At 40.2% G+C, this 26,661-nt stretch overlaps 1 protein-coding gene across 1 annotated transcript in view; it reads left to right on the top strand.

The window, feature by feature from the left end:
• The window catches only part of LOC145350206 (TGF-beta receptor type-1-like), a 58,331-nt gene extending 32,098 nt beyond the window's left edge, over positions 1 to 26,233 (top strand). Inside the window, exons 3-8 of the mRNA XM_080199269.1 lie at positions 5,969 to 6,199; positions 8,921 to 9,088; positions 12,680 to 12,836; positions 18,085 to 18,209; positions 20,550 to 20,680; positions 26,120 to 26,233. Of these exons, the coding sequence (XP_080055395.1) occupies positions 5,969 to 6,199; positions 8,921 to 9,088; positions 12,680 to 12,836; positions 18,085 to 18,209; positions 20,550 to 20,680; positions 26,120 to 26,233 (926 nt within the window). The remainder of the gene's footprint in view (positions 1 to 5,968; positions 6,200 to 8,920; positions 9,089 to 12,679; positions 12,837 to 18,084; positions 18,210 to 20,549; positions 20,681 to 26,119) is intronic.
• Positions 26,234 to 26,661: the final 428 nt, after the last annotated feature.

The raw sequence follows: 26,661 nt of genomic DNA, 5'->3' as shown, positions 1-26,661 counted from the left end.
AGTTGGCAATCCTAGATAGTATAGGATTTGAAATAGATTCTACAATAGTAATTCATTTTGCCGATTAATTTTATTAAAAATTGGAGTAAATATCTGACAAAGGATAGATACAAGTAATTGAATGTTTAAGTGCACTGGATTTAGTTCTGTGTCACTGAAGCTGGGGAAGTGATCAGATATGGTGTAAGTTGCAAATTTCTACTGATACCCACCATTTTGAGGCCAAAATTTCACAGATTGTTGCCTCACTGGAAGTTTTATTTATAGAATCACAGAATTGTAACTGCACAGAAAGAGGCCATTTGGTCCATTTTGTCTGCACCAGCTCTCCAATGTAGCATCATAAGTTGGTGCCACTCCTCTGCCTTTTCTTCGTACCCCTGCATATTGTTTCTATTCAAATAATTGTCTAATACTCCCTTGAATGCCTGGATTGAACCTGCTTCCACAACACTTCCAGACATTGCAGTCTCAACCTGAATTACTCATTGGGTGAAAAAGATTTTCCTCACATCTCATTTGCTCCTTTGTTGCCAGGGGCAGTGCCTGTGTACAGCCCAGGCATAACCCACTTCCCCTGAGGGGTGCACTCAGCTGCACACCTCTGGAAGGTTCATGTTGTGGGGGATCTGGCATGTCAAAGTGAATGGACAATGGACAGCCTAATGGCGCGGGGAAGGAAACTGTCAGGTGTAAAGGCTTGATAATTATATTTAGATATATTCAGATGGGAATCTCAATGTTGAACATGCACTAAGATATGTTTACAATTTTCTCTTTTCATAGGAAACCACTTCAGTGAATCAAGCTGGGGACCCAAGAAATTGGCAGCCGTAATAACGGCACCTGTGTGTTTCTTTTGCTTGGCTTTGTTGGTGGCTGTTGTCTACAACAGGCACGCACTGTGTGCCTATATAAAAGCAAAGAAGCATCATGACAAGGACTCTGTTTGTAGCTCTGTTACAGTAAGAAAAACACTGAAGGATCTTATCACAGAAACCAGTACAGGATCAAGCTCCGGTAGGTCAACAACAGATGAACCAATTGCTAAGGAAATTGTTATAATGTCCATTAGTATCCTCTGTCTCCTCCATTTCCTTTTGGATTTTCAAATGAACTAATAATAATCTAACCATTATCTTCACTTTCCTTTTAAAATAACTTACTCTGCAAGGATTCTCCCAGGGAAAAAATCTTTTAATCCTTGACAAGCTAAGTTGCTGTTCTATATTTCTTATACTCCTAGCATTGATTTAGCCTTTGGGTCGGCATGGTGGCACGATGGTCAGCACTGCTGCCTCACAGTGTCAGGGACCTGGGTTCAATTCTGGCCTTGGGTCACTCTCTGTATGGGGTTTGCACATTCTCCCCGTGTGGGTTTCCTCCGGGTGCTCCGATTTCCCCCTAATGTCCAAAGATGTGTGGGTTAGGTTGATTGGCTATGCTAAATTGCTCCTAGTGTCAGAGAGATTAGCTGGGTAAATATATGGGGTTAAGGGAATAGAGAGCCTGGGTGGGATTGTGGTCAGTGCAGACTCGATGGGCTGAATGGCCTCCTTCTGTGCTGTAGGGATTCTATGATTCTAATCTCGGCTGTTTCACCACCATTTCTTTTTAAAATGCTGACTCTTACAATAATTCTTATAGTCCTCTGATGCTCATACAGGGATACATGACCGATAGGGAGGACATTAAATGTTAACAGGTCCTACTCACCTTTGGACCATCAGGTCATCGGAGCATTAAAATTGTTTTCAACACTTCAAAATTACATAATTGCCCAGAATATGTTGGAGAGGGACATCTCATGCTATGCTCTGTTAGTTTGACATATTCATGGACCCTTTAGCTCAAAGAGTTTTTCCCCACATGATTTCTGGAACTGCAAGTTACTGACAGTACAGTGAAGGCACCTAACCTTGGTGACGGTGGGATCAAATTATGTTATCTTCTTAAGTCATGAGATTTAAGCATTGAGAAATAAACAGAAGGAGGACTGACAAAAGAGGGTGAATTAGATTGGGTCACTTCGATGTCAAGTCAGCAACCAAAAGAAAAAGAGAGAGGGACAGAAAGATTACACTGAGAGAAAAATAGATGGGAAACAAAGTAAGATTTATTTTAAAAAATGATAGTATATTGACTGTATATCATTTGAGGTCAGAGTTCAAGCTCAAGTCTCCAGTTATCAAGTTTAAAAAAAACACCTGGTTTGATTTTTGATTTGATTTATTATTGTCACATGTATTAACATAGAGTGAAAAATATTGTCTCTTGCGTGCTATACAGACAAAGCATACCGTTCATAGAGAAGGAAATGAGAGAGTGCAGAATGTAGTGTTACAGACATAGCTAGGATGTAAAGAAAGATCAACTCAATGCGAGGTAAGTTCATTTAAAAATCTGACAGCAGCAGGGAAGAAGCTGTTTTTGAGTTGGTTGGTACATGACCCGACGGAAGAAGGTGGAAGAGAGAATGTCCGGGATGTGTGGGGTCCTTAATTATGCTGGCTGCTTTGCTGCGGCAGCAGGAAGTGTAGACAGAGTCAATGGATGGGAGGCTGGTTTGCATGATGGATTGGGCCATGACCTTTCACAGATCCTGGAGGAGGTGTTGTTGCCTATCCTTACTGATTGTGGTCTGTGAGTTCGGAAGTTCAGGATTCAGTCACAGAGGGAGATGCTGAGGCCCAGGCCATGGAGTTTGGAGATGAGTTTTGTGGGAATAATAGTGTTGGAGACTGAGCTGTAGTCAATAAATAGGAGTCTGATATAGGTGTCCTTGTTATCTAGGTGTTCCAGAGTTGAGTGCATGGCCAGGGAGATGGTGTCTGCTGTGGATCTGTTGCAACGATAGGCAGATTGTAGCGGATGCATCTATGCATGCTGTGCAAGTAAAACTCCAGAAAGCATGGACCAGAACTCCTCTCCCAGCCTCAATTTCCAGTGTCAGAGAAGTTGTTTGATGATAAAGATTTACTGTGCTATTAAAAATTTACTTGCATGTTAATGAACAAGCTCTAACATGTAAGCACTCAAGAAGCTTGTGTTAGGGACCAGATCTGAAACTCCAAGGTAAAGAATGAAGTTAGCCTAGACCCTAACTTTATATGATTTTGGCATTAGGGTGAGCATAAGATGTTCTGCTTGAGGTATGATTTGTTTGATCCACTGGGATGCTTTTATCCAAACAAATTTTATTTAAGAACATAGTTAGAATATAACAATAAGAATTAGTGTAACTTTTACCTATTTAAATACTTAAATATGCTAAGTTATAATCCTTAACAGCTAGCTATCTCTATAGTTTCAATTGTAAGCAGCGTCCCGTGGACATATATTCCTTCTTCAGAACCAGTTAGCACCAAAAACAGATATGTTCATATGGTTGCAAGATTTCCATCCTTATAGCATCTCTGGACAGAGATCCAGACAGACACTCACCTTCTGACTCCCATACCACAACCTCCAGATAAAGATCTACTCCTAAACAGCAGAATCTCAGAGAAAGAGACTTATTTCCTGGCAGATTCCAGCCTCCAACTCCAGAGAGGAAAAGAGAGGCATTGCTTTCTAACAACTCCAAGCAGCATCGAAGCTTGATTTCTCTGTGTAAGTCTAGTTCCACCCAGTCACCTGATATTACTATCAATCAACCCAATCAAGTCCTACTCTGAAAAATCTCTGGGGAACACAAAAAAAAGCAAACCAGCATTAGTCCAGATGGGGAGCTCACCTCTGGTCCACATTGCAAACTGGGTTAAGGCTCAGATAGTTGCCAGGTAGTGGGAAGAATTCCATGGTTAGCAAACAGAATTTGTGGCAGGGATCAAAGGCAGTATCTTCAGTTTTTGAAATATCTAGTTGTAGAAAATTACAACTGATCTAGTCTGGAAATCGGGCAAGCAGTCTGATAATTTTGTGACAGTGGAGGGGTTGAGTGAGATGATGGTGAAGTAGAGGTGGGTGTTAACATTGTGGAAGCTGGTTATGGAGGGGCAGAATGTAGATCAGGATCCAAGGATAGTTTGTTAGGGGATCCCAGAGTTAATGGTGTGAGAGCAGCAAGAAAATCCAATGCAAGTGATTGGCTGACTGGATACAATTGGATAGATTAAAAAAAACCAAAGTGATCTGAGTGGAGGATAAAAAACATTTCAGAATGTTTTGCAGAAAATTGGGTCATCAGAGACAGCAGTTTAGATAGAGAAGCTGAGACCAGAGTTGAAATGCAAGACTTATTGAGAAAGTGAGGGGGCGTGGGCTCCAAGGGGACGTTGCTTTGTGGATCCAGAACTGGCTAGGCCGCAGAAGGCAGAGAGTGGTTGTAGATGGGTCTTTTCCTGCATGGAGGTCAGTCACCAGTGGCATGCCGCAGGGATCTGTTCTGGGAACCTTGCTGTTTGTGATTTTTATAAACGACCTGGATGAGGAAGTGGAGGGATGGGTTGGTAAGTTTGCCAATGACACGAAGGTCGGAGGTGTTGTGGATAGTTTGGAGGGATGTCAGAAGTTGCAGCGTGACATAGATAGGATATAAGACTGGGCGGAGAAGTGGCAGATGGACTTCAACCCAGATAAATGTGTAGTGGTACATTTTGGCAGGTCAAATGGGATGAAGGAATGTAATATTAAGGGTAAGACTCTTAGCAGTGTGGGAGATCAGAAGGATCTTTGGGTCCAGGATCATAGGACTCTCAAATCAGCTTCGCAAGTAGAGGATGTGATTAAGAAGGCATATGGTGTACTGGCCTTTATCAATTGAGGAATTGAGTTTAGGAGTTGGGAGATAATGCTGCAGCTGTATAAGACCCTGGTCAGATCTCACTTGGAGTACTGTGCTCAGTTCTGGTCACCTCATTACAGGAAGGATGTGGAAGCCATTGAAAGGGTGCAGAGGAGATTTACAAGGATGTTACCTGGATTGGGTGGCATGCCTTATGAGGATAGGTTGAGGGAGCTCGATCTTTTCTTCTTAGAGAGATGAAGGATGAGAGGGGACCTGATAGAGGTGTGTAAGATGATGAGAGGTATTGATCAGGTGGACTCTCAGAGGCTTTTCCCCAGGGCTGAAATGGCTGCCACAAGAGGACACAAGTGTAAGGTGCTGGGGAGTAGGTACAGAGGAAATGTCAGGGGTAAGTTTTTCACTCAGAGGGTGGTGGGTGAGTGGAATCGGCTGCCGTCGGTGGTGGTGGAGGCAAATTCATTAGGGTCTTTGAAGAGACTTCTGGATGGGTACATGGGACTTAATAGGATTGAGGGTTATAGGTAAGCTTGGTAGGCAGAGATAAGATCGGCACAACTTGTGGGCGGAAGGCCCTGTTTGTGCTGTAGTTTTTCTATGATTCTATGAAATCTGTCCATGAAGGAGAATGGCAGGAAACTTTAAAGAAAGCTCAGACTTCTCAGTTCTTTTATTTTCCTGGATTTTCTCCATGTCACATTTAGTTTTGACTTCAATTTTGGACCTGGTTTGCTCACTTTTAATTGAAGCCTTTGGCTGTCCTGCTGAAATTATTTTTATCACCATCATTTTACACCTTACCAATTTTTAAAATTAAAAACATGTGATGTCAATTAACCTGTGCCTACTATTAATAGTGTAAAATTAGTTGGTACTACCAGTAATATTTTCTAAATTTAATTCTCGACATTTACCTGCCGTTTCTGTGCTGATTTAGTCATACCATGTTTCTATATTTTACTTCCTGGCAAAAGATTTCTACACAAAACTTAAAACCTATTTTTTTCAAATGGACCAGTTGTAAATATGTAGTATTTTCTGCTTTTGTAATGTAATTTGAAACATTTTTCTTGGTAGTAGGTGTAACAAAAAGAAAAAATACCAAGTGTACTAAACATCTGCCGAGGTATTTACTCTTCAGTATTGTTGTGCAGTCTTTTAAGATTGTCAAAACTGAAAATAGTTCTACTGTATACTGAATCTATGATAATTTATTATCAGGCTTGCCACTTCTTGTCCAAAGGACTATAGCCAGAACAATTGTTCTTCAGGAAATTGTGGGGAAAGGGCGATATGGAGAAGTGTGGCATGGAAAGTGGCATGGTGATGACGTGGCTGTAAAAATGTTCCCCTCGCGTGAAGAGAGGTCCTGGCTCAGAGAAGCAGAAATCTACCAGACTAGCATGTTACGACATGAAAATATCCTTGGTTTCATTGCTGCAGACAATAAAGGTAAGTATAAAAGAAAGAAATTCTACAACAAAACACATATGCTACTTAGATCTGTTGGAGAATTTCCCATAACAATTGTGAAAAATGTCCCTGCGTAAGACCATAAGATATATAGGAACAGAATTAGGTCACTCGGCCCACCGAGCCTGCTCTGCCATTCAATTATGGCTGATATTTTTCTCATTCTCATGCCTTTTCCCCATAACCCCTGACCCTCTTATTAATCAAGAGCCTATCTATCTCTGTCTTAAAGACCTGGTCTCCACAGCCTTCTGCAGCAAAGATTTCCACAGATTCGCCATTCTCTGGCTGAAGAAATTCCTCCTCATCTCTGTTCTGAAGGATTGTCCCTTTAGCTTGAGGTTGTGCCCTCTAGTTTTTCTTACTAGCGGAAGCATCGTCTCCAAGTCTATCCAGGCTTCACAGTATCCTGTAAGTTTCAATAAGATCTGCAATCAAAAAACAAGATGGTAGCATTTATTGCCCATTCCAGTTGTCCAAGGGTAGTTGAGAGTCAACTATGTCACTGTGGCTCTGGAGTCACATGTAGGCCAGACCAGGTAAGGACTGCAGATTTCCTCCCCTGAAGGACATTAGTTACACAACTCATTGGCTGGAATTTTCCAGCCGTTTAAGTCCCGCCACTGCTGCCAGTGAGGATGGAGAATTTGGCGCTCAGCCAAATCTCCATTCACTGCAGTGGAACTGGAGAATCCTGCCAGCATGAAAGGCCAGAAAATTCTGGCTATCATGTTCTTGTGCCAACTATACTTTGTGCAGCAACTCTGACAAATGACAGCAGAGATTTTCCCTGTAGTATCTGCTATTTTACCTTGAGTAATACAGTTGTGTAAAAATCAAACAAGACCTCTGATTTCCAGCATGATATACTTGAAACCCAAAAACAAATAATTTCTAAATCTGTGTATATTATTAGTTCTTCAAGAGGAACATTGGATTCTGTTTAATATGCAAAGCTATAATTGGAAACAAATAGCTGCAAGGTGATTTTTTTAATTTGGCATGCATTTGCAAAAAAACCTAACAGTAATTAGATATTTTCTTCATCCATGTCAGAGTTTAAAAAGGATACTGGAATTCTCTGATCTCACCTGCTGCTGAAATTCTCCAGTCCCGCTGCAGTGAATGGAGTTTTGGCTGAGTGTCAAATGCTCCGTTCTCACTGGCAGTGGTGCTGAGGTGAACAAGATCAGAAAATCCCAACCATTATGAAAATAGTAGCGTAGCTAATATTAATGAGTTTTGAATTTGACTGAAAATCTCAGTGCATCATATTATGTCATCTTGGGTTATAATACTGCAGCTGGAATCATAAAAACAAAGAAACAGTTGTGTCATGGGGCTTTTGACACTTGTTGAAATCTGCAACTGATCTTTGATAGTCCAGTTGTTGACTTGTAACAGATACTTGACTATCGTATTCTTTGTAGAAGTTCGCATGTGGTTCCATGAGGCGTGATCCATCGACATGTTGCATTGATTTACTATTATTGATTTCCCCTAGAACCTCATTATTTATGCACTCGTACAGTTGTTGTATTCGCAGCAAAATGATAATGGGAACCAAGTGTCTGCTTTAGCAGCACTGTCAGATTTGAGTTCAACTATAATGGAGGAAATCAAATTTGCACTCAGTTCTGTTCTCCTGCATTATCAGTTAATTTTCATACTGATTCTAAAAATAGAATAGCTGAAAACTCTGAGTAGGATAGAGTAACCATCTAAACATACAGATAAATCCTGCAAATCTGACATACACCTCCATCCTGAGCTCAGGGTCAGAGACATTTGCAGACAGTGCAAATCAGGCCATCAGAAATATAAATTTCCTGGGCAATTACAGCACACATCTCTGCCTCAGGACTTCGCTCAATTTACAGTGTATCTCTCAATTTACGTTCTATCTTTGACAATCCAGAGGCTGCAAGGTTTGGGCCATCAAGCTCTAAGCAAGAAAAGAACTAACTTTAGATGAATTATCTAGGCAATCTATATTATCTTAACACTGGCATTAAACCAAGTAAATAAAGTGGTTAACCTCAGTGTTAAAATAATTTAAATTGCAACCTCTTGGTCACTATGGTGAGTTGAATTTTGCTACTATTGTTAACTGAGAGAATATGATTCATATAGATCCCCGCAAGATATTTTCTCAAAAACCTAAGAGGTATTTCAACAAACACTGTGACGAATTATTATTTACCAATTTTGGAATAAGGGCTAATCTCTTGAATTACGGAGTATTCTAATTGTAATTTTACACTTTGATGGCCCTGAAAGAGGTATTACTAGTCAAATTAAATTCATTGCCACAGAACTCTGTGGAGGCCAGGTCATTGATTGTATTTAAGACAGAGATAGATGGGTAATCGGTCAGGGGATCAAAGGTTACAGGAAGAAGGTGGAAGAATGTGCTTGAGAAACCTATCAGCCATGATTGAATGGCAAAGCAGATTTGATGGGCTGGAAGGCCTAATTCTGTTCCTATCTCTTATGGGCTAGAGTAGAGATTTCGGAGTGAATTTGTTTAAAATCATACTTATGTAAGTGACTTAAATGTTGAGTAGTGACTAATGCAATTGAAATGAGCATTTAACAAACAATGTAAGCTAATTACAGTTTTTTAGTGTTTTTAAATGAAATATTCTATATTAATAATTATAAATATTGTATTGTTGAAATTTTCCTTTTTTTTGTTAGATGATGGCATGTGGACTCAGCTTTGGCTTGTTTCAGATTACCATGAGAATGGTTCTCTGTTTGACTACTTAAACAGATACACCGTGACAGTAGATGGTATGATGCAATTTGCCAAGTCTATTGTAAGTGGACTTGCACATCTTCATATGGAAATAATTGGTACAAAAGGTAAAATAATTTTGTTACCAAATTAAGCAGCTGGTTGAAATGGGGACTATAATTCATCTTACTTCTATTGATACTACAGGATTTTACTGGATAACAAGTTTAGAAACCCAACCAGATTTGATTAAATTTATTCAGTTAGGATTATGCTTCCTACGTCTGTCTGTGTGGAGTTTGTACGTTCTCCCCGTGTCTGCATGGGTTTCCTCCAGGTGCTCCGGTTTTCTCCCAAAGTCCAAAGATGTGCTGGTTAGGTGCATTGGCCAAGCTAAGTTCTCCCTCAGTGCATCCAAACAGGTGCTGGAATGTGGCGGTTAGGGAATTTTCATAGCAACTTCGTTGCAGTGTTAACGTAGGTCTACTTGTGACTAATAAATAAACTTTAAATAAAAAGGAACTCGAGAAGCACAATGCCACCTTTCCACAGCCCTGCTCCCCCTGAATCATAACACAGATTGGAGTCTTATCATTGTTTATGCCGATGAGTTGGTGATCAGGGATTGATCAGATTGCTGAGGTAATCAGGCAGTAAAAGCAAATTACTCTGGGTGCTGGAATCTGAAACAAAAACTGAAAATGCTGGAAAATCTCAGCAGAAAATCATAGATTCACACAATCTCCACAGTGCCAAAAGAGGCCATTCATCCCATTAAGTCTGCACCGACCACAATCCCACCCAGACCTTATGCCTGTAACCCCATGTATTTATGCTGCTAATCCTGCTGACACTACGATCAATTTAGCATGGCCAATCATCCTAACCCCCACATCTCACTGTGGGAGGAAACTGGAGGAAACCCACATGGATATGGGGAGAATGTGCAAACTGCACACAGGCGGTGACCCGAGGCTGGAATTGTACCTGAATCCTGGCACTGTGAGGCAACAGTGCTAACCACTGTGCCACTGCATGTCTACTTATGGCAGGTGTCATCAGTAGTGTTTTCAAACGGATCTTACTCAGCAATAAACTGCTCACCAGTTTGAATTTTTCCAGGGCCGTTCATCTCCTGATAGCCTTCCACCAAATTTGGAGAAAAGAACTTCACTCAAGGCGTAATGTGAGAGTAACTGACCTTGGCTGAGAATGGCATCAAATAACTTAGCAACACTGGAGTCAATGGAATTGGGGTGGGAGGGGGAGGGGGACTCTCTGCAGTTGGAATCATACTTAATAAAAAAAAAGGTGATTGTGGTTGTTGGAGCCCAATTGCCTGAGCCCAGGATATCACTGCAGGAATTCCTCAGGGTAGTGGCGTAGGCTTAGCTGTATTCATCTGCTTCACCAATGACCTTTCTTCCTTCATGAGAGCAGAAGTGGGAATGTTTGCTGATCTCTAAACAGTACTCAAACCCATTCACAACTGCTCAGGACCTGAAGCAGTTTGTATCCATCTGTAGCAAGATCTGAATAACATTCAGGCTTGGGCTTATACATGACACTCACACCATACAAGTGCGATGCAATGATCATATCCCACAAGAGAGAATCTAACCATTTCCCCTTGACATTCAATGGTATTTCCATTGCTGAATTCCCCATTATCAACATGCTGGGGTTACCATTGACTAGAAACTGAACTGGACTAGCAATTTAAATACTATGGCTACCAGAACAGGTCAAAGGCTAGGAATCCTGTGGCAAGTCACTCACCTCCTGGCTCCCCAAATCCTGTTCACCATCTCAAGATGCAAATCTGGAATCTGATGGAATACTCTCCACTTGCCTGGATAAGTGCCGTTCCAATAACACTCAAAGTTTAACACAATCCAGCACAAAGAAGCCCACTTGTTTGACACCCCATCCACCATCTTTAACCTTCACTCCTTCCATTACTGCTGCATGGTATTGGCAATGTGTACTAGCTACAAGACGAACTGCAGCAACTAACCAAGGCTTTTTTGGCAGCACCGTCCAAACCTGTGACACACGAGAACACTGCCACCTGCAAGTTCCTTTCAAGGCCACACACTATCTTGACTTGGAACTACGTTGGTGGAACTATATTGGTATTCCTTCACTGTCACTGGTTCAGAATCCTGGAATTCCTTCCCGGCAGGTGTACTTACACCACGCAGGCTGCCTTGGTTCAAGAGGGCGGCTCACCTTTTTAAGGGGATTAGGAACGAACAACAAATGCTGGCCTTGCCAGCAATGGTCACATTCCCAAAAGGATAACAGAAGTTTCCCCCAAAACCATTATGGACAGGGCAGTGGTATGAGTTAATTTACTCCTGCAGAGAGAGAGAGCAAACATGGGGTGGGGTTTTCCAGCAACACTCATCCAAAACCGTAAAATCTTCACTGAGGTCAACGGACTTATGCATGGTCTGCTCCCTGCCTGCTGTGATGCCTGTGATGGGCAGGGTGAGAAAACTCCCTCCATGGACTCAGCAAGCTGAAGAGCTTCCTTCTCTGCTGTAACTATTCTATGAATCAATGATATTTTAATTATTTTACCCTTATTCATCTATCTTCCATTTTTTTAATAAAATCAATTAAAACGTCTCTTTTAACTTTCTTCAGTAGGAAGTCTCACAACACCAGGTTAAAGTCCAACGGGTTTATGTGAAATCGTGAGCTTTCGGAGTGCTGCTCCTTCAACCTGGTGTTGTGAGACTTCTTACTGGGTCCATCCCAGTCCAATACCAGCATCTCCACATAGTTTTCTTCCTCCTTGATTTAACTGCCATGTTGGCGAGGATAGCATTTCCCAAAAACACAGTCGGCTTTTGTTGACCAAAATTGAGCCCCAGAAATTAGGAAGGGTTTGTATCTGCAAGTGTTTAGTCAGTCATCATACTGATCTAAAATGGAAGACTAAGTGAAATAGTGATGTGAGTTAGCAGAGTGTCCTTCAGTTTTAGGTCTGATTCTGAGTCTAGTCCATGTTAATTGAACCAAAAATCTCCTCCGTCTCCTAGTTTGAAAAGATTCAGTAGAAAATTATGTGGTCAATTCAATTGAATTTTTAAAATGATCGTAACATTAAATTGTCAGTTTACTTTAAAGAAGGCAGTAAGGTGGTTAATGTGAGAGGTGGAAAATTTCACACTTTGTATTGAGGTTACAATAAGGAAGTGATGAGCATGTGCATGGGTTGCTAAGACTTCGTTATAAGGTAGTTCTGCTTATGCAATTACATTTAAGTGCTAGGTAGAATAAGGGAAGTGTTATTTGTTTGCATGTATGTGACTTGAGGATGTTGACACTTGCAGTAGAAATTGAATGATGTCTCATTTCTTTGCAGTGACATGATTTTTTAAAATAAATACGAATATCTACCAAGAAATAGAAATGTAATGCTGCTGCGACAATATTACCTTTAGAGCAATCTAGGTTAATATTCAAATCTGTGCTGTAGGCCCAGAGCCTTGTCCGCCATCATTGCACGTTGTAAATTTATATGTATATTCCTCACCATTTTACAAAGGAAGTGGGTTCCAAATGTTCAAAGTACTGTATGCATTGGTTGATGTGGCTTCTCTTCCACAGCACAGACTTGTAATAAGCCCGATTGTGTAGAAATTAATAACAGTGTAAGTACTAGTGACAAGGTGGCAAATTTAAATGAATCATGATTCATGTGACAGGTAAACCTGCTATTGCACACCGTGATCTCAAATCAAAAAATATTCTCGTGAGAAAGAATGGAACATGTGCTATTGCTGATTTTGGTTTGGCAGTGCGGCATGATTCAACGACAGATACCATTGATACATCACCTAGTCACAGAGTGGGAACAAAGAGGTATTGTTTAATATCCTTCCATATAATTTTCACTTTTCTTTTTAGTGTATGGACATGGCTATTATAAATATTTAGATTGATGATTCTCTGTTACTTCTATGTAGAAGGTACCAAGCAGCTGTATGTCTAAGCACAAAGCATTGATAAATTCCAAGATTAAAAAAGACAGAAGAAGTTAAGAAGCTTCCTCACAGGAAGAATAAATGCAATATTTCATAATTCCCCCTTAATGTTTTGTGTGGTAAGAGACCAGAAAGATTTGCAGTGAGGGAGACGTGGCTGAACTTATGCACAAATCCTTGCGCACGAATCACAGAAAGTTAACATGTTGGTACAACAAGCAATTAGCAAGACAAACTGAAGGTTAGCTCTTCTAAAAAAGGTTGAAGTATAATTTTATGGAAATCTTACTAAAGTAGGCAATTGGTGAAGGCAGACCTGGTGTACTGTGTACAGCCGTGGTCTCTGTAATTAAGAAGGACGTCCTTGCAGTAGAGGGAATGCAGCAACATTTCAGAATATATTGCCTCCTCAAGGATCATGTTCCACAGATCAGCATTCTTTGGAAAAAGTGAGACTTTAGAACATACAACCTCAATGACTGCATCCTCAGTATATTTGGGTGGCAATAGTTCTATCTAATCCTATCATATTCAACAACTTGCATTTTCATAGTTCCCTTAACATATAGCAGAGATAAATCTGGAGCATATTAACCGAATAATACAATTATCACAGACAAACAACGTGATATTGGTGACGTGTCTAGAACAGAAGGAGGAGGTCCAAAGCCCACTGTAAATCAGTCCTTGGGGCACATCAGTACAATACCAGTGAGCCTGAGAGACCAATTGAGCAGCTCAGCAGTTAGGGGTTTCTCAAAGTCGTCCAGTTTCGCATCTGAACCAACCTGCAGATAAGCCTGGGTTTGGGGATAAGGTATGACAATGGGCTGGCAATAGCCCATAATAGATTGTAAAGCATTCCTGCTCCACATTAAAGTAGATGAATAAAGTGAAAAAGAGAAAAATGTGCTTCCTTTTCTGTGCCCTCCAGGGGTCTCTTCAAGAAATGCTTATTGGGTTCCTGTAGACCTACAAAAATAAGTGGTGTGATTGATGCATGTTCTGCCCAGTTTGGGTTAAATTTGACATTAGAGTCTTAAAATGGGCATGAGTGTTCTACTGAGCATATTCAATGTTTGAACACCTGTTGGTGCAGCATACACTTCAAAGTTCTCAACTGCCTGGAAACTGGTCCCTCTGAGGTGTGCTTTGTGCCCAAAATGGTCCCTCCATGCCGACACTATAGTTAAGAAAGCCCACCAACGCCTCTACTTTCACTAAGGCTAAGGAAATTTAGCATGCCCACTACGACTCTCACCAACTTTTACAGATGCACCATAGAAAGCATTCTTTCTGGTTGTACCACATCTTGGTATGGCTCCCCTGCTCTGCCCAAGACTGCAAGAAACCACAAAGGGTCATGAATGAAGTCCAGTCCACCACCTAAACCAATCCATTGACTCTGTCTATGCTTCCTGTGCTTTGGAAAGCAGCCAGCATAATCAAGGACACACTCCGGACATTCTCTCTTCCCACCTTCTTCCATTGGGAAAAAGGTACAAAAGTCTGAGGACACGTATTAACCAACTCAAGAACAGCTTCTTCCCTGCTGCTAACAGGGAATGGACCTCCCTTGCATTAAGTTGATCTTTCTCTACACCCTGGCTATGACTGTAACACTACATTCTGCACTCTCTCATTTCCTCCTCTGTGTACGGTATGCTTTGTTTGTATAATGCACAAGAAACAATACTTTTCACTGTATACTAAAACATGTGACAATAATAAATTAAATCAAAATAATCAGGAGCATGTCATACAATTTCTCCCCCATTGTCAGCCCTGAGTTTGAAGTACAAACTTGGGGAAATGATGGGAAACTACTATTGCTATTTTATATATCCTAATATTGTGATCATCGTCTTGTATTGACTAAACTCAGTAATACAGCATGTGACTAATCTTCTCTGGATATGCCCCAGTAATTATATGAAATTTGAGTGATTGATCACTCCCAAAAGCTGTCTGTCTCTCAGCTACTTGTAACTAATGCCTGTTAATTGTGGATCATGTTGAGACCCAGGCCAGAGATTCCAAAGTGTTCTGCGAAGTTAGCCTAGACCTTAAGTTTATATTTGTTTTGACATGGATGAGCATATGGTGTTTCACTCCATGTTATACAGATTTTAAGTATTTCAGTTTAATGAGACAAACAAGGACCATAATTCAATTATTTCTTTATTTAACACTTCTGGTACCAACTCGAACAGTAGCAGTTACAACACATTAACTCTTTACTGAACTTTAACTCGAACTAAACATTAACTTTCAAGTGAACTGTAACTCTTAAATTGCACTTTAACTGAACATCAAGTTTAACTAAACTTTAACTATTTAACTGAAAATAGATACTACCGAGTTTAGGAAAATCTTGGCCAAGAAATATCCTCAATGTAGAATCTATCTTCTCCTTTTCTGAAGCATCCTTCTGAAGTATACTTCTTCTTGCGATCGTTGGTCTCTTTGAGTTATCGCTGCCAAACAAAGGATTCACATGTCTTTTTAACCACAATTCTCCCCTTGCTTCCAGAAGATTCTGTCATCCAGCCAACTGTGTCATCAGAAACGAATCACATGCCTTATCTAATGAAATTACTTTTGAATGATACCATTACACTCAGTTCATTTGACATGTCCCATACATAGCAGCCATATAAATTAGAGCCATGGTTTCTTGGTTAATGTAAACAACTTCCTATATCTGGGAAGCTTCAAGTCACAGCTCCCAAACCAGAGTCTCATTACAACCTGCAGATGGTTTTAATCTATAAATTGACCAAAAATCCCAGCACGCTTAGCTCACAGCCAGAATAACCATTTTAAAGCTACTGTGACCATTATTGTTGTTAAATCATTGTTGTAGCCATTCTTTTTCTGTCCACATTCCAGGTATGATTTAAGTGACCCACTTGGGAACTTTTATCAAATAAAGTTTATTAAGAACACAGTTAAAATGTAACAAAAATAATTAGCATAACTTTTACCAATTACATGATTTAAACATGACACAATATACCTCTTAACAGCTAGCTATCTCAGTTGTTCCAATTTAAAGCAATAGCTAATAGACATACACCCTTTTTCAAAATTAGTCAGCACTAAAACAAGTAGGCTCCTATGATGCTGTATTTTCAGCTTTGTAACATCATTTGGACAAAAATCCAAGCCAGCAATTTTCAGAGCAGGATATATCCTCAAAACAACAAAACCTTAAAGAGGTAAACCAGTCTGTGGCAACTTCAAGTCTCCAGACTTCAAAGTGGGGAAAGAGAGAGACTGTTCTCCCTTAACACAACAGCAGCATCTGAACAGCAACACTAAGAGAGCAAAAACTCCAACTCCAGAGAGGGGGAAACACACTGCTGTTTCTTTTAGCTCTAAGCAGCTTCTGAAAACAGAATCAAGCTGGAATTCACTCTGAAAAACATAGCTATCCCCAGCCATGTGGCCTGACCCATCAACCAAGCTCTACTCTGCCATCCCAGTGGAACATTGAAACAACAAAACACTGCATTTGTTCAAATTAAAACCAATGTGTTGTCCATTCTACTACTTCAGTAAAATAAAGGATACCAGCTGCAGACAACACAGCTCTGACAAAATCCTAGGCCCTGCTAAAACATCCTGCAGAGAAGCACGATTAATATACATTTCTTAAAGGCACAGTACTATCACCATCAATTAGATATACACCCTTTTTCAAAATTAGTCAGTTGATTATATTTAGGTGATTGGTATAATGGGGTCACCCCCACTCTTTCAAGAAGAAATTTGATAAAGTTCTTGGAGCTAAAGAGATCAAGGGATATGGGGGGCAAGGGTGGGATTAGGATATTGAATTTGATGATCAGCCATGATCATATTCAAAGGCAGAGCAGACTCAAAGGGCTGAATGGCCCACTCCTGCTTCTAGTTTCTACATTTCCCATATATTTTGGAGCAGGCTGAAGGACTGGATTATTGTTAGAGGAGCATGGCATGCAGTGAATGTCTCTGCTAGTAAAAGATGAAGACTGGGGATTAGTATGTTACCTGAGTTTTGACCACACTTACTTATTATGCACCTTTATATACACAACTCCATACTTGTCTACATTTGAAGCATTTTTCCCCATTTTGGATTCACTTACCTAATCTATTCAGATCCATCTTCAGTTTATTTTACTTTGCTGTATGACTTGCTGTACCTGCAGGTTTAACTAACATGGTGCCAATGCTCACCTTCAGCTCTTTAATGAATGCAATAAGTAAAAGGGAACCCAGCAATGAATCTTGAGACAATGGTTTTACGAGTCACCACCATTGATAAGCTATCCAATTTAAAATACATTTGTAAATTGTGCTCATGTTAATTAAAGAAAAATCAAATTCTTATTTTATTCCTCAAACCATACAAAATTTAATTTGCTTGCACAATTCCATATATGGCACTTTGTTAATAGCTTTTTGGAAATTCAATTAGATGATGTTTACTGCACTGCTGGTAGACCATAACCATTACTTCAGAATTTGAGGTTGCTTTTTCATTGTAATAGCATTCACTAATTTTTGCAAATTAAGAACAGAAGAAATCTTCTCCCATTGTATTAACCCATATTTTATCGATGCTTAGCTCTGCTGCCTCACAGTGCCAGGGACCCGGGTTCAATTCTGGCCTCAGGTCACTGTCTGTGTGGAATTTGCACATTCTCCCTGTATCTGCATGAGTTTCCTCTGGGTGCTCCGGTTTCCTCCCGTAGTCCAAAGATGTGCGAGTTAGGCTGATTGGCCATGCTAAATTGCCCTTTACGTCAGGGAGACTGGCTAGGGTCAATGCATACGTTTATGGGTTTAGGGCTTGGGTGGGATTGTGGTCAGTGCAGACTCAATGGGCCGAATGGCCTCCTGCACTGTAGGATTCTATGATCAGAAGGTCCGTGGAAAGGACATTCAGAAAATTATACATAACATGCATTATGTCCTCCAAATATTATTTTTTCAATTTTATGGTTATAAAATGAAATAGATGGATTTAAATGAAAAATATTTCAGGACATAAAGTTTTAAAAATCATAAGTTGGTTGCTTTTATTGTTAAGTTGAATTGATGTTAATTATAACTGTTCCAATTTTATTGAATTACAGGTACATGGCACCAGAAATTATTGATGACACTATCGATAAGAGGCATTTTGACTCATTCAAATTTGTTGATGTATATGCCTTGGGTCTGGTTTTTTGGGAGATAGCACACAGATGCTCTGCTAGAGGTAATCAATTTTAAGATTTATAAACTGGGGGGTAAATATCAATAGACAAAGGCAGGAATTTCTCTGTGGACTCATGAACCCTGCCATCAGGATGAAATGTGAGTCAATGACCATGGGTGGCATAGTGGTTAGCACTGCTGCCTCACAACACCAGGGACTCGGGTTCAATTCCAGCCTTGGCACTTCAAACTGTGTGAAGTTTGCATGGTCTCCCCGTATCTGTGTGGGTTTCCCCTGGATGCTCCAGTTTCTCTCCATAGTCCAAAGATGTGCAAGATGGCCATGCTAAATTGTTCCTTAGTGTCCAAAGATGTGTAGGTTAGGGGGACTAGCAGGATAAATATCTGGGGTTTCAGGGATAGGGTCTGGGTAAGAGTTAAACAGTTGATGCAGGCCCAATGGATCGAATGGCCTCCTTCTACATTATAGGGATTCTATGATTCTATAACCTGTGTTATGTGCAAAAACAGCTACTCTTTGACATTTTCATTGCACCAGTCAATTAACAGCAAGAGGATGGGCTCACTGTTCAAGTAAAGACAGCAGGTAAGGTCTTAAACTGGAAGGTTATTCAGCGGCCTTCCAGCCTGAAAGCACCACCAGGCTTCAATGGAAAATAAATAAGTAAGCTATTCTGCATTACCATAGACACACTCACCCCCTTTAGTTTTTCCACAATAGTTATCCAGGTGTCTGAAAAGCCCCATATTTAAATGTTTTGAGGTTTCTTTGTCTGCTGTGTTGAAATTTCTCCCTGTTCCGCCCAGTTGTTGTTGGGGGTTAGCAGTGGCATCTATTTGCTGTCACCTTCATTTAATTGACAGAGTCCATTATTAGTGAACACAAATTTTGCACATTTATATCTGAAGGAAAACCTGATTAAACCTGAATGGATGCTATGAAAATCTTTTGGGGTCAAGCTAAGTAAAGTTGAGGGAAAAGGATTACGCAAAATGATTATGTTAAAATGTTCAGGTTGTGGAAGGGGTTCTTCACTGGAATTGGGCAATTTTTTTTGTCTCAATTTATTTATACATTCGCCATTATTGAGGTGCAGGTGTTTCATGAATATTATGAGATAGAAATTCAGATGTGACTATTTCTGGAAACACTGGGGCAAATAACAGTTCTAACATCTGAATGTAGGAGCCTGAAAGGCTCTCAGTATTGGGCATCGAGACTCATTATCATCAAAATTACAAAGAATGATTGAAGATCAGGCCACTGCTAGCATTTCAGTGTTCTTCCCTTCCCAAAATCTGCAATCTCTACAGTTTAACAGAACAAAGACAGTAGATATGTGGGAACACTATCACCTGCAACTTCTCCTCCAAGTCACACACCATCCTAACTTGGATATGCATTACCATTCCTTCACTGTTGCTGCACTAAAATCTTGGAACTCTCACTCTAACAGCAGTGTGGGTGTATGTAAATGACATGGATTGTGCCCAGCCTTTCAAGAAAGCTGCAAACCAACACCTTCTCGAAGATAATTAGGGATGAATAATAAATGCTTGCCTTGTTTGTGATTCTAATGAAGCATAAACAAATAAATGAACAGATGAGGTTTAAAGCTCAGGAGAATCATAGACCAAAAAATTGGGGATTGAGTATTTGGAAGTAAGGAATTGGGGTATTGGTTGGGGGAGGGATGGAAGGATAGTAGTGATTTATGACAGCATCTTAAATGGGGAACTCAGGAGGAGATGGTGGTAATGGCCACTCAAGCAATGGTGTTACTGTTGTAGATCAAGGCTGGTGGCTGAACATTTTCCCAATGGAGATGATCCTGGGTGGCACATTGGTTAGCATGACTGCCACATAGAGCCAGGAACCTGGGTTCGATTCCCGGCTTGGGTCACTGTCTGTGCGGAGTCTGCACATTCTTCCTGTGTCTGTGTGGGTTTCCTTTGGGTGCTCCAGTTTCCTCCCACAGTCCACAGTGCTGGTTAGGCGCATTGACCATGGTAAATTCTCCTTCAGTAGTACCTAGACACGTGCCGGCCTGTGGTGACAGAAGGATTTAACTTCACTGCAGTGTTAATGTGAACCTACTTTACAACTGGCACGCTTGTTGTGCAAATGAAGACTGCTAATTGTCAGCTAAAATTGGATGTTGACTGTTCATGAAATCAGTTCACATACAATTACAGCCATTGTTTGTTATATTGTAGATTAACATGATTACATGGAAGGGCTTTTGTAATGATTCAAAATAGATTTTTTTGAAGTATTTTCAAATGAATCTAATATAATATGAATGTTCTAATATAAGGAAAAATGGCAAGTGTGTGAAGTATGATAATCAATGATGCATACGCCTATAATTTTAAATAGGATTCCATGGTGACTATCATTTGCCTTATTACGATCTTGTTCCTTCGGATCCCTCCATAGAAGATATGAGAAAAGTAATCTGTATTCAAAAGCGTAGACCAACCATTCTAAATCAATGGCAAAGCTGTCCGGTATGTCATGCACTGTTTATCAATTAATATTTGTAATTTTAGATGGATTCAATTTGCAGCTAAGTTCATTATTAATGGTGGAAAATATATTAGCGCTCAGAAGATAGTTATCAGCTTGCATTTATTACCACCAAAAATGTATATTTTTATCAGCATTTATTTTCCATAGAGCTCAATGGGATTCATAAAAATGGTTTGAAACAACAAATTACATTTAAAGCATGCACTGTAAAAAAAAAGCACTTAAGCTAAGCTATACTAATTGACTGCAAAAAACAGCATGATTTTGCTTGAACAACAACTAACACTCTCCCATCTACTTAATCAGCAAAGTGTATAATAAATTATCAATCTTGTCAGTTGCTAAATGTAGTTAGACCTCACATGCATGTCAGACATGCCATTAATTTATCCTTAATGCACAAGATAGAAGTTTCAGACTGTATCTTTCCATCAAAATATATTATAGACTTTTATCTAGTTCCAGAGTAGGAAAAAAGTTGACCTTTCCCCAACCATTTTGCAAGCCCAAAAATTAAGCAAGTGTAAATGAAATTGAACTTTATATTCTATGGTAAGTCAGAGCTGGGTTTGCACTCATAAAGCTGGTCTGAAATGAATGATGTGTGAGAGAAACTGCAGCATTGCTATTGTAGTATCAGGGACAGCTGGGTCCATGTATCGCGTTCCCTCAAATGTAGACATGGATGCAGTGTTAAGTAAATTGTCTTATTGTCACCAACAACTACTCCTCTCTGTCTTTGGGAACTGGACATGATGTGGGTATGCCGGCGTTGGACTGGCGTAAACACAGTGAAAAGTCTGACAACACCAGGTTTTAGTCCAACCTATTTATTTGATAATATACTCACAAGCTTTCGGGTTAGTCCCTTCATCAGGTGAATGGAGAGTTCTGGCCTCAGACAGAGCATATAAAGCACAGACAGTTTAGAGATTACTGATTAGAATGCGAATCCTTACACCTAACCTGCTGTTCAAGACCTGAAGTGGCTGATAATGTGAGTGGAAGGAGCACTGATCACAGTTTAAAGAGATGTGTATTGTCTCCAGACAGTACAGTAAGTGAGGTTTTGCAAACCCAGGCAAGTCACGGGGGTTACAGATAGAAGCTACGACATCTTCTCCGGAGTCTTCAACATATCATTGATGAAGACGAACATCTCGCTAGGGCTATCCCCACACCCCCACTTCTTGCTTTCAGACAACCACACAACCTCAAACAGACCATTGTTCGCAGCAAACTACCCAGCCTTCAGGAGAACAGTGACCACAATACCACACAACCCTGCCACAGCAACCTCTGCAAGACATGCCGGATCATCGACATGGATACCATCATCACACGTGAGAATACCATCCACCAGGTACATGGTAAATACTCTTGCAACTCGGCCAACATTGTCTACCTGATACGTTGCAAGAAAGGATGTCCCGAAGCATGGTACATTGGGGAGACCATGCAGACGCTACGACAACGGATGAATGAACATCGCTCGTCAGTCACCAGGCAAGACTGTTCCCTTCCTGTTGGCGAACACTTCAGTGGTCACGGGCATTCAGCCTCTGACCTTCGGGTAAGCATTCTCTAAGGCGGCCTTCACAACACACGACAGCGCAGAGTCGCTGAACAGAGACTGATAGCCAAGTTCCGCACACATGAGGATGGTCTCAACAGGGATCTTGGGTTCATGTTGCACTATCTGTAACCCCCGTGACTTGCCTGGGTTTGCAAAACCTCACTTACTGTACTGTCTGGAGACAATACACATCTCTTTAAACTGTGATCAGTGCTCCTTCCACTCACATTATCAGCCACTTCAGGTCTTGAACAGCAGGTTAGGTGTAAGGATTCGCATTCTAATCAGTAATCTCTAAACTGTCTGTGCTTTATATGCTCTGTCTGAGGCCAGAACTCTCCATTCACCTGACGAAGGGACTAACCTGAAAACTTGTGAGTATATTATCAAATAAATAGGTTGGACTAAAACCTGGTGTTGTCAGACTTTTCACTTTGGGAACTGGACACAGGTTGAGTTGCTACTGGTCAGTATCATCATAGATTGGAGAGTTCAAATCAGGTCTTTGAAGTCCTGTGAAAATGTGCTTTGGAAATATTTATTGCAGCACAGAATAATTAAGGAAAAGGATGCACAGGAGAAGGGCACTGATTAAGTACTTTGAGCACGCATAAATAGAGACTGCTGGGATGTTAACTGGGACGGAGGCAGATATATGTAATATATTCTGTAACTAAATCCAGTATGCAATAAAAGAACAGATGAGGTTTAAAGCTTAGGAGAATCATTGACCAATCTGGTTTTATACTTCATTATCTGGTTTCAGAATGAATTAATATGGTAACAGAGAATGGTTGCCTAAAGGTCAAGGTTGGAAACTAAGATGTTATTTTTATAACAGAAGATTGTCATCTGAATCACTTTTGTGACTTCTTAGCAACAATAAAATCAGAATCAAGATATTTTGTGATGCGCTTGTCTGTTGAATACCAATTAAAAGGTTTGGATTTTCCATTGAGCTTAATAATGTAATTTACCAGAAAGGTGTTCTATTAGATGCCATTGAGGCATGGTGACACTTCGATAGTTTTCAAAGGACGAGAGTGATCATTCCATTGAGGAATATATCATGGACTTTAAGTGTGTAGGAAAGATTGCAGAAACTGCTGGATTGTGCAAAGGCGTCACATGTGGATAGCCTGCTGGTCTTAACTGGCGATCAGTTTTCAGAAAAAGACACCCTTTTGGATCTCGCTCCTTTAAAAAAAACCCTGGGGAAACAGTCATTTCCAGCAGTCTTGATGGTGCATATGGGACATTCTGCATTGACATAAAGGATGGAAGACTCAGTGATCATGGTATGTGGTGGTTGTTCAAATATGGGCAAAGGTATCACAAAAGACTTAGAGATGAAGGAAAGCGCATGAAGGCATTTTTATTAGATCTGGTATTAAAGCAAAATGGATATACATTCACATGACTATATCTTGCAATTAACAATGCTGTCAGGATGGAAATTTATTAGCTCTAGGATTAAAGTAGCAATAATAGACAATGAACTCCAACAATGCCTGGGGAGCAGTTAACAGATGCTTCAGGTGTGTCTCAACATATCATTACGTAATAGACTGGCCAAAGTGGATCATCTGGTTTTTTGAAGCAATACATGACACAGAATTCAGAAATAGAAGATAATAATAATCAGATTGAGGAATTGAATTAGTCACTAGCTTTAGTCCAGTAATGAATGTATTGATTATGGATTTGTTTAATAATGCAGTAATAGATAGTGGTTGTGCCTTGGCAATGTGTGGAACAAACTGGTTAAAATGATGTGGAGATGCTGGTGTTGGGCTGGGATGGATAAAATCAGAGGTCATATGACACCAGGTTATAGCCTGAATTATATACAGTCTGCAAGAGACTACATGAACGTAGCCCAGTCCATCACACAAACCAGCCTCCCATTCATTGACTCTATCTACACTTCTCACTGCCTTGGAAAAGCATCCAGCATAATCAAGGACCTTACGGTCCCCGGGCATACTCTTTACCACCTTCTTCCATCGGGAAAAATATACCAAAGTCTGAGGACACGTACCAACTGACTTGACAGCAGCTTCTCCCCTGCTGCCATCAGACTTACCCCATATCAAGTTGATCTTTCTCTACGTCTTAGCTTATTCTGCACGCTCTCCTTTTCTTCTCTGTGAATGGTATGCTTTGTCTGTATAGCATGAAAAACACAATACTTTTTACTGTATACTAATGTGTGACAATAATAAACCAAATCATTGACTCAACCCTCCTGTGATCACGGACCTACTTTGGCTCCCATTTAAGCAAAGTTCTCATTCTTGTTTTCAAATTCTTTGTCATTCTCTATCACTGTGACCTTTTCCAGCTCCACAACCATCCGAAGTATCTGCATTCCTCCATTTCTAGCCTCCCCAGTTTGGCACTGCTGCTCTTACAGTTCATTTGGTTCATATATCTTTCTGTTATACCTACAAATTTAACTTTTGCCTCATTCCTGTTATTTGGTACGTGGTACACACCAATCGCTTAATAGATCCTCATCTCGGAACTCGGTACATAAGAACTTAGAATTGGAGCAGGAGTAAGCCATCTAGCCCTTCGAGCCTGTCCCGCCATTCAATAAGATCATGGCTAATCTGAACTGGATCAGTTCCACTTACCCGCCTGCTCCCCATAACCCTTAATTCCCTTGTCTATCAGAAGTCTATCTACCCGTGACTTAAACATATTCAATGAGCTAGCCTCCACCACTTCAATGGACAGAGAATTCCAGAGATTCACCACCCTCTGAGTGAAAAAGTTCCTCCTCAACTGTGTTCTAAACTGCAGCCCCCGCCCCCCCTTATTTTGAGGCTGTGCCCTCTAGTTCTGGTTTCCTTTCTAAGCAGAAAGAATCTCTCTACCTCTACCCTATCTAGCCCCTTCATTATCTTGTAAGTCTCTATAAGATCCCCCCCTCAGCTTTCTAAACTCCAACGAGTACAGGCCCAATCTATTTAATCTCTCCTAAGCTAACCCTGGTATCAGTCTGGTGAACCTTCTCTGTACTCCCTCCAAGGCCAATATATCCTTTTGCAAATAAGGGGACCAAAACTGCACACAGTACTCCAGCTGCGGCCTCACCAGTGCCCTGTACAATTGCAGCAAGACCTCCCTGCTTTTATATTCTATCCTCCCTGCTATAAAGGCCAACATTCCATTCGCCTTCTTGATCACCTGCTACACCTGCAGACTGAGTTTTTGCGATTTTTGGTAGGATCATATGCTATCTGATTCGCCAAAGTATATTTATAAATTTTACAAATTGCCTAGGTTTGATTCACTTGATGGGTACTATTAAAATTTCTTCAGAGAAAAGAAGCTCTACACTGGGTACTTAGACCAGATGTACAGCTCATTTCCTCAATTTTACAATGGAAGTAATAGTCCACACTATACTACAGCCTGGGAAGTATCAACCAATTGTTACCAGCAGATACTGGAGGCTCACTCCATATAACTATCCTGTCTTTCTCAGAAGCGCAGTTGTGGTTGCTAGGATAAAGAAATGGATATTCATGTGAGAAAAATTGAACTGAGAACTGAACACTTCAGCTATTGTTTTAAAATGGTGTAGAGGTTTGAATTACGTGGCGTGAATGAGGTCTGCATTTATTTCATCCAACCATTTTTAAATTGTAATTAAAATATCGCCACTACAAACTCAAGAAATAGTCAATACCAAAAGATAAATAACACAGCTTATTTTTCATTGTTATTGGTAATTGCAATGCATGCTGTAATCTCGACAGCAGTGCTGACTTGTTTTCTGAAGCAACTGAAATAAATAAATGTGAAATTTGACTTTATTCTTCTTTTAAAGATGCTATGGAAGATGGGTAAGATTATGCAGGAATGTTGGTGTGCCAATGGAGCAGCACGACTGACAGCACTTCGCATCAAGAAAACCATCTCCCAACTAAGTGCACAGGAATAGGAAGTGTCCAATGATCATTAATCTGCCTAATGTTGAAATCTCAGTATTGAGAAGTTGCTTTTGCAAATAAATTGAGGACCAGGTACTGTTAGTATCTATCTTCACTAAGGTCAGAATGAATATTTGTCAATAGATGCCAAAAATATTGCTGGGTGGGTTAGTTAAAATAGCATAACAACATATCACACTCAACAATAAAAAATACTTCTCTGCAATTAACAATTGGTAGGAGAGGAACCTTTATCGCGAACAAATGGGTCTTTGGTTTTGGCATGTGTGCAACTAATAGACACACAATAGGCCAAGTAGCTTCTCAGGGTAAATTATCTGACCTATTAAATTATTTATTGCATTTTTCTTGTGATGTTGTTCCATGAAAACAAACATAGAAAATTACAAAATGTCTGATTTGTGTCACAAAAGCATTG

The sequence above is a fragment of the Carcharhinus amblyrhynchos genome, chromosome 11 (assembly GCF_965287045.1).
Source record: "Carcharhinus amblyrhynchos chromosome 11, sCarAmb.v2.hapA, whole genome shotgun sequence".
Taxonomy (NCBI): domain Eukaryota; kingdom Metazoa; phylum Chordata; class Chondrichthyes; order Carcharhiniformes; family Carcharhinidae; genus Carcharhinus; species Carcharhinus amblyrhynchos.
This window is presented reverse-complemented; position numbering and strand designations above follow the sequence as displayed.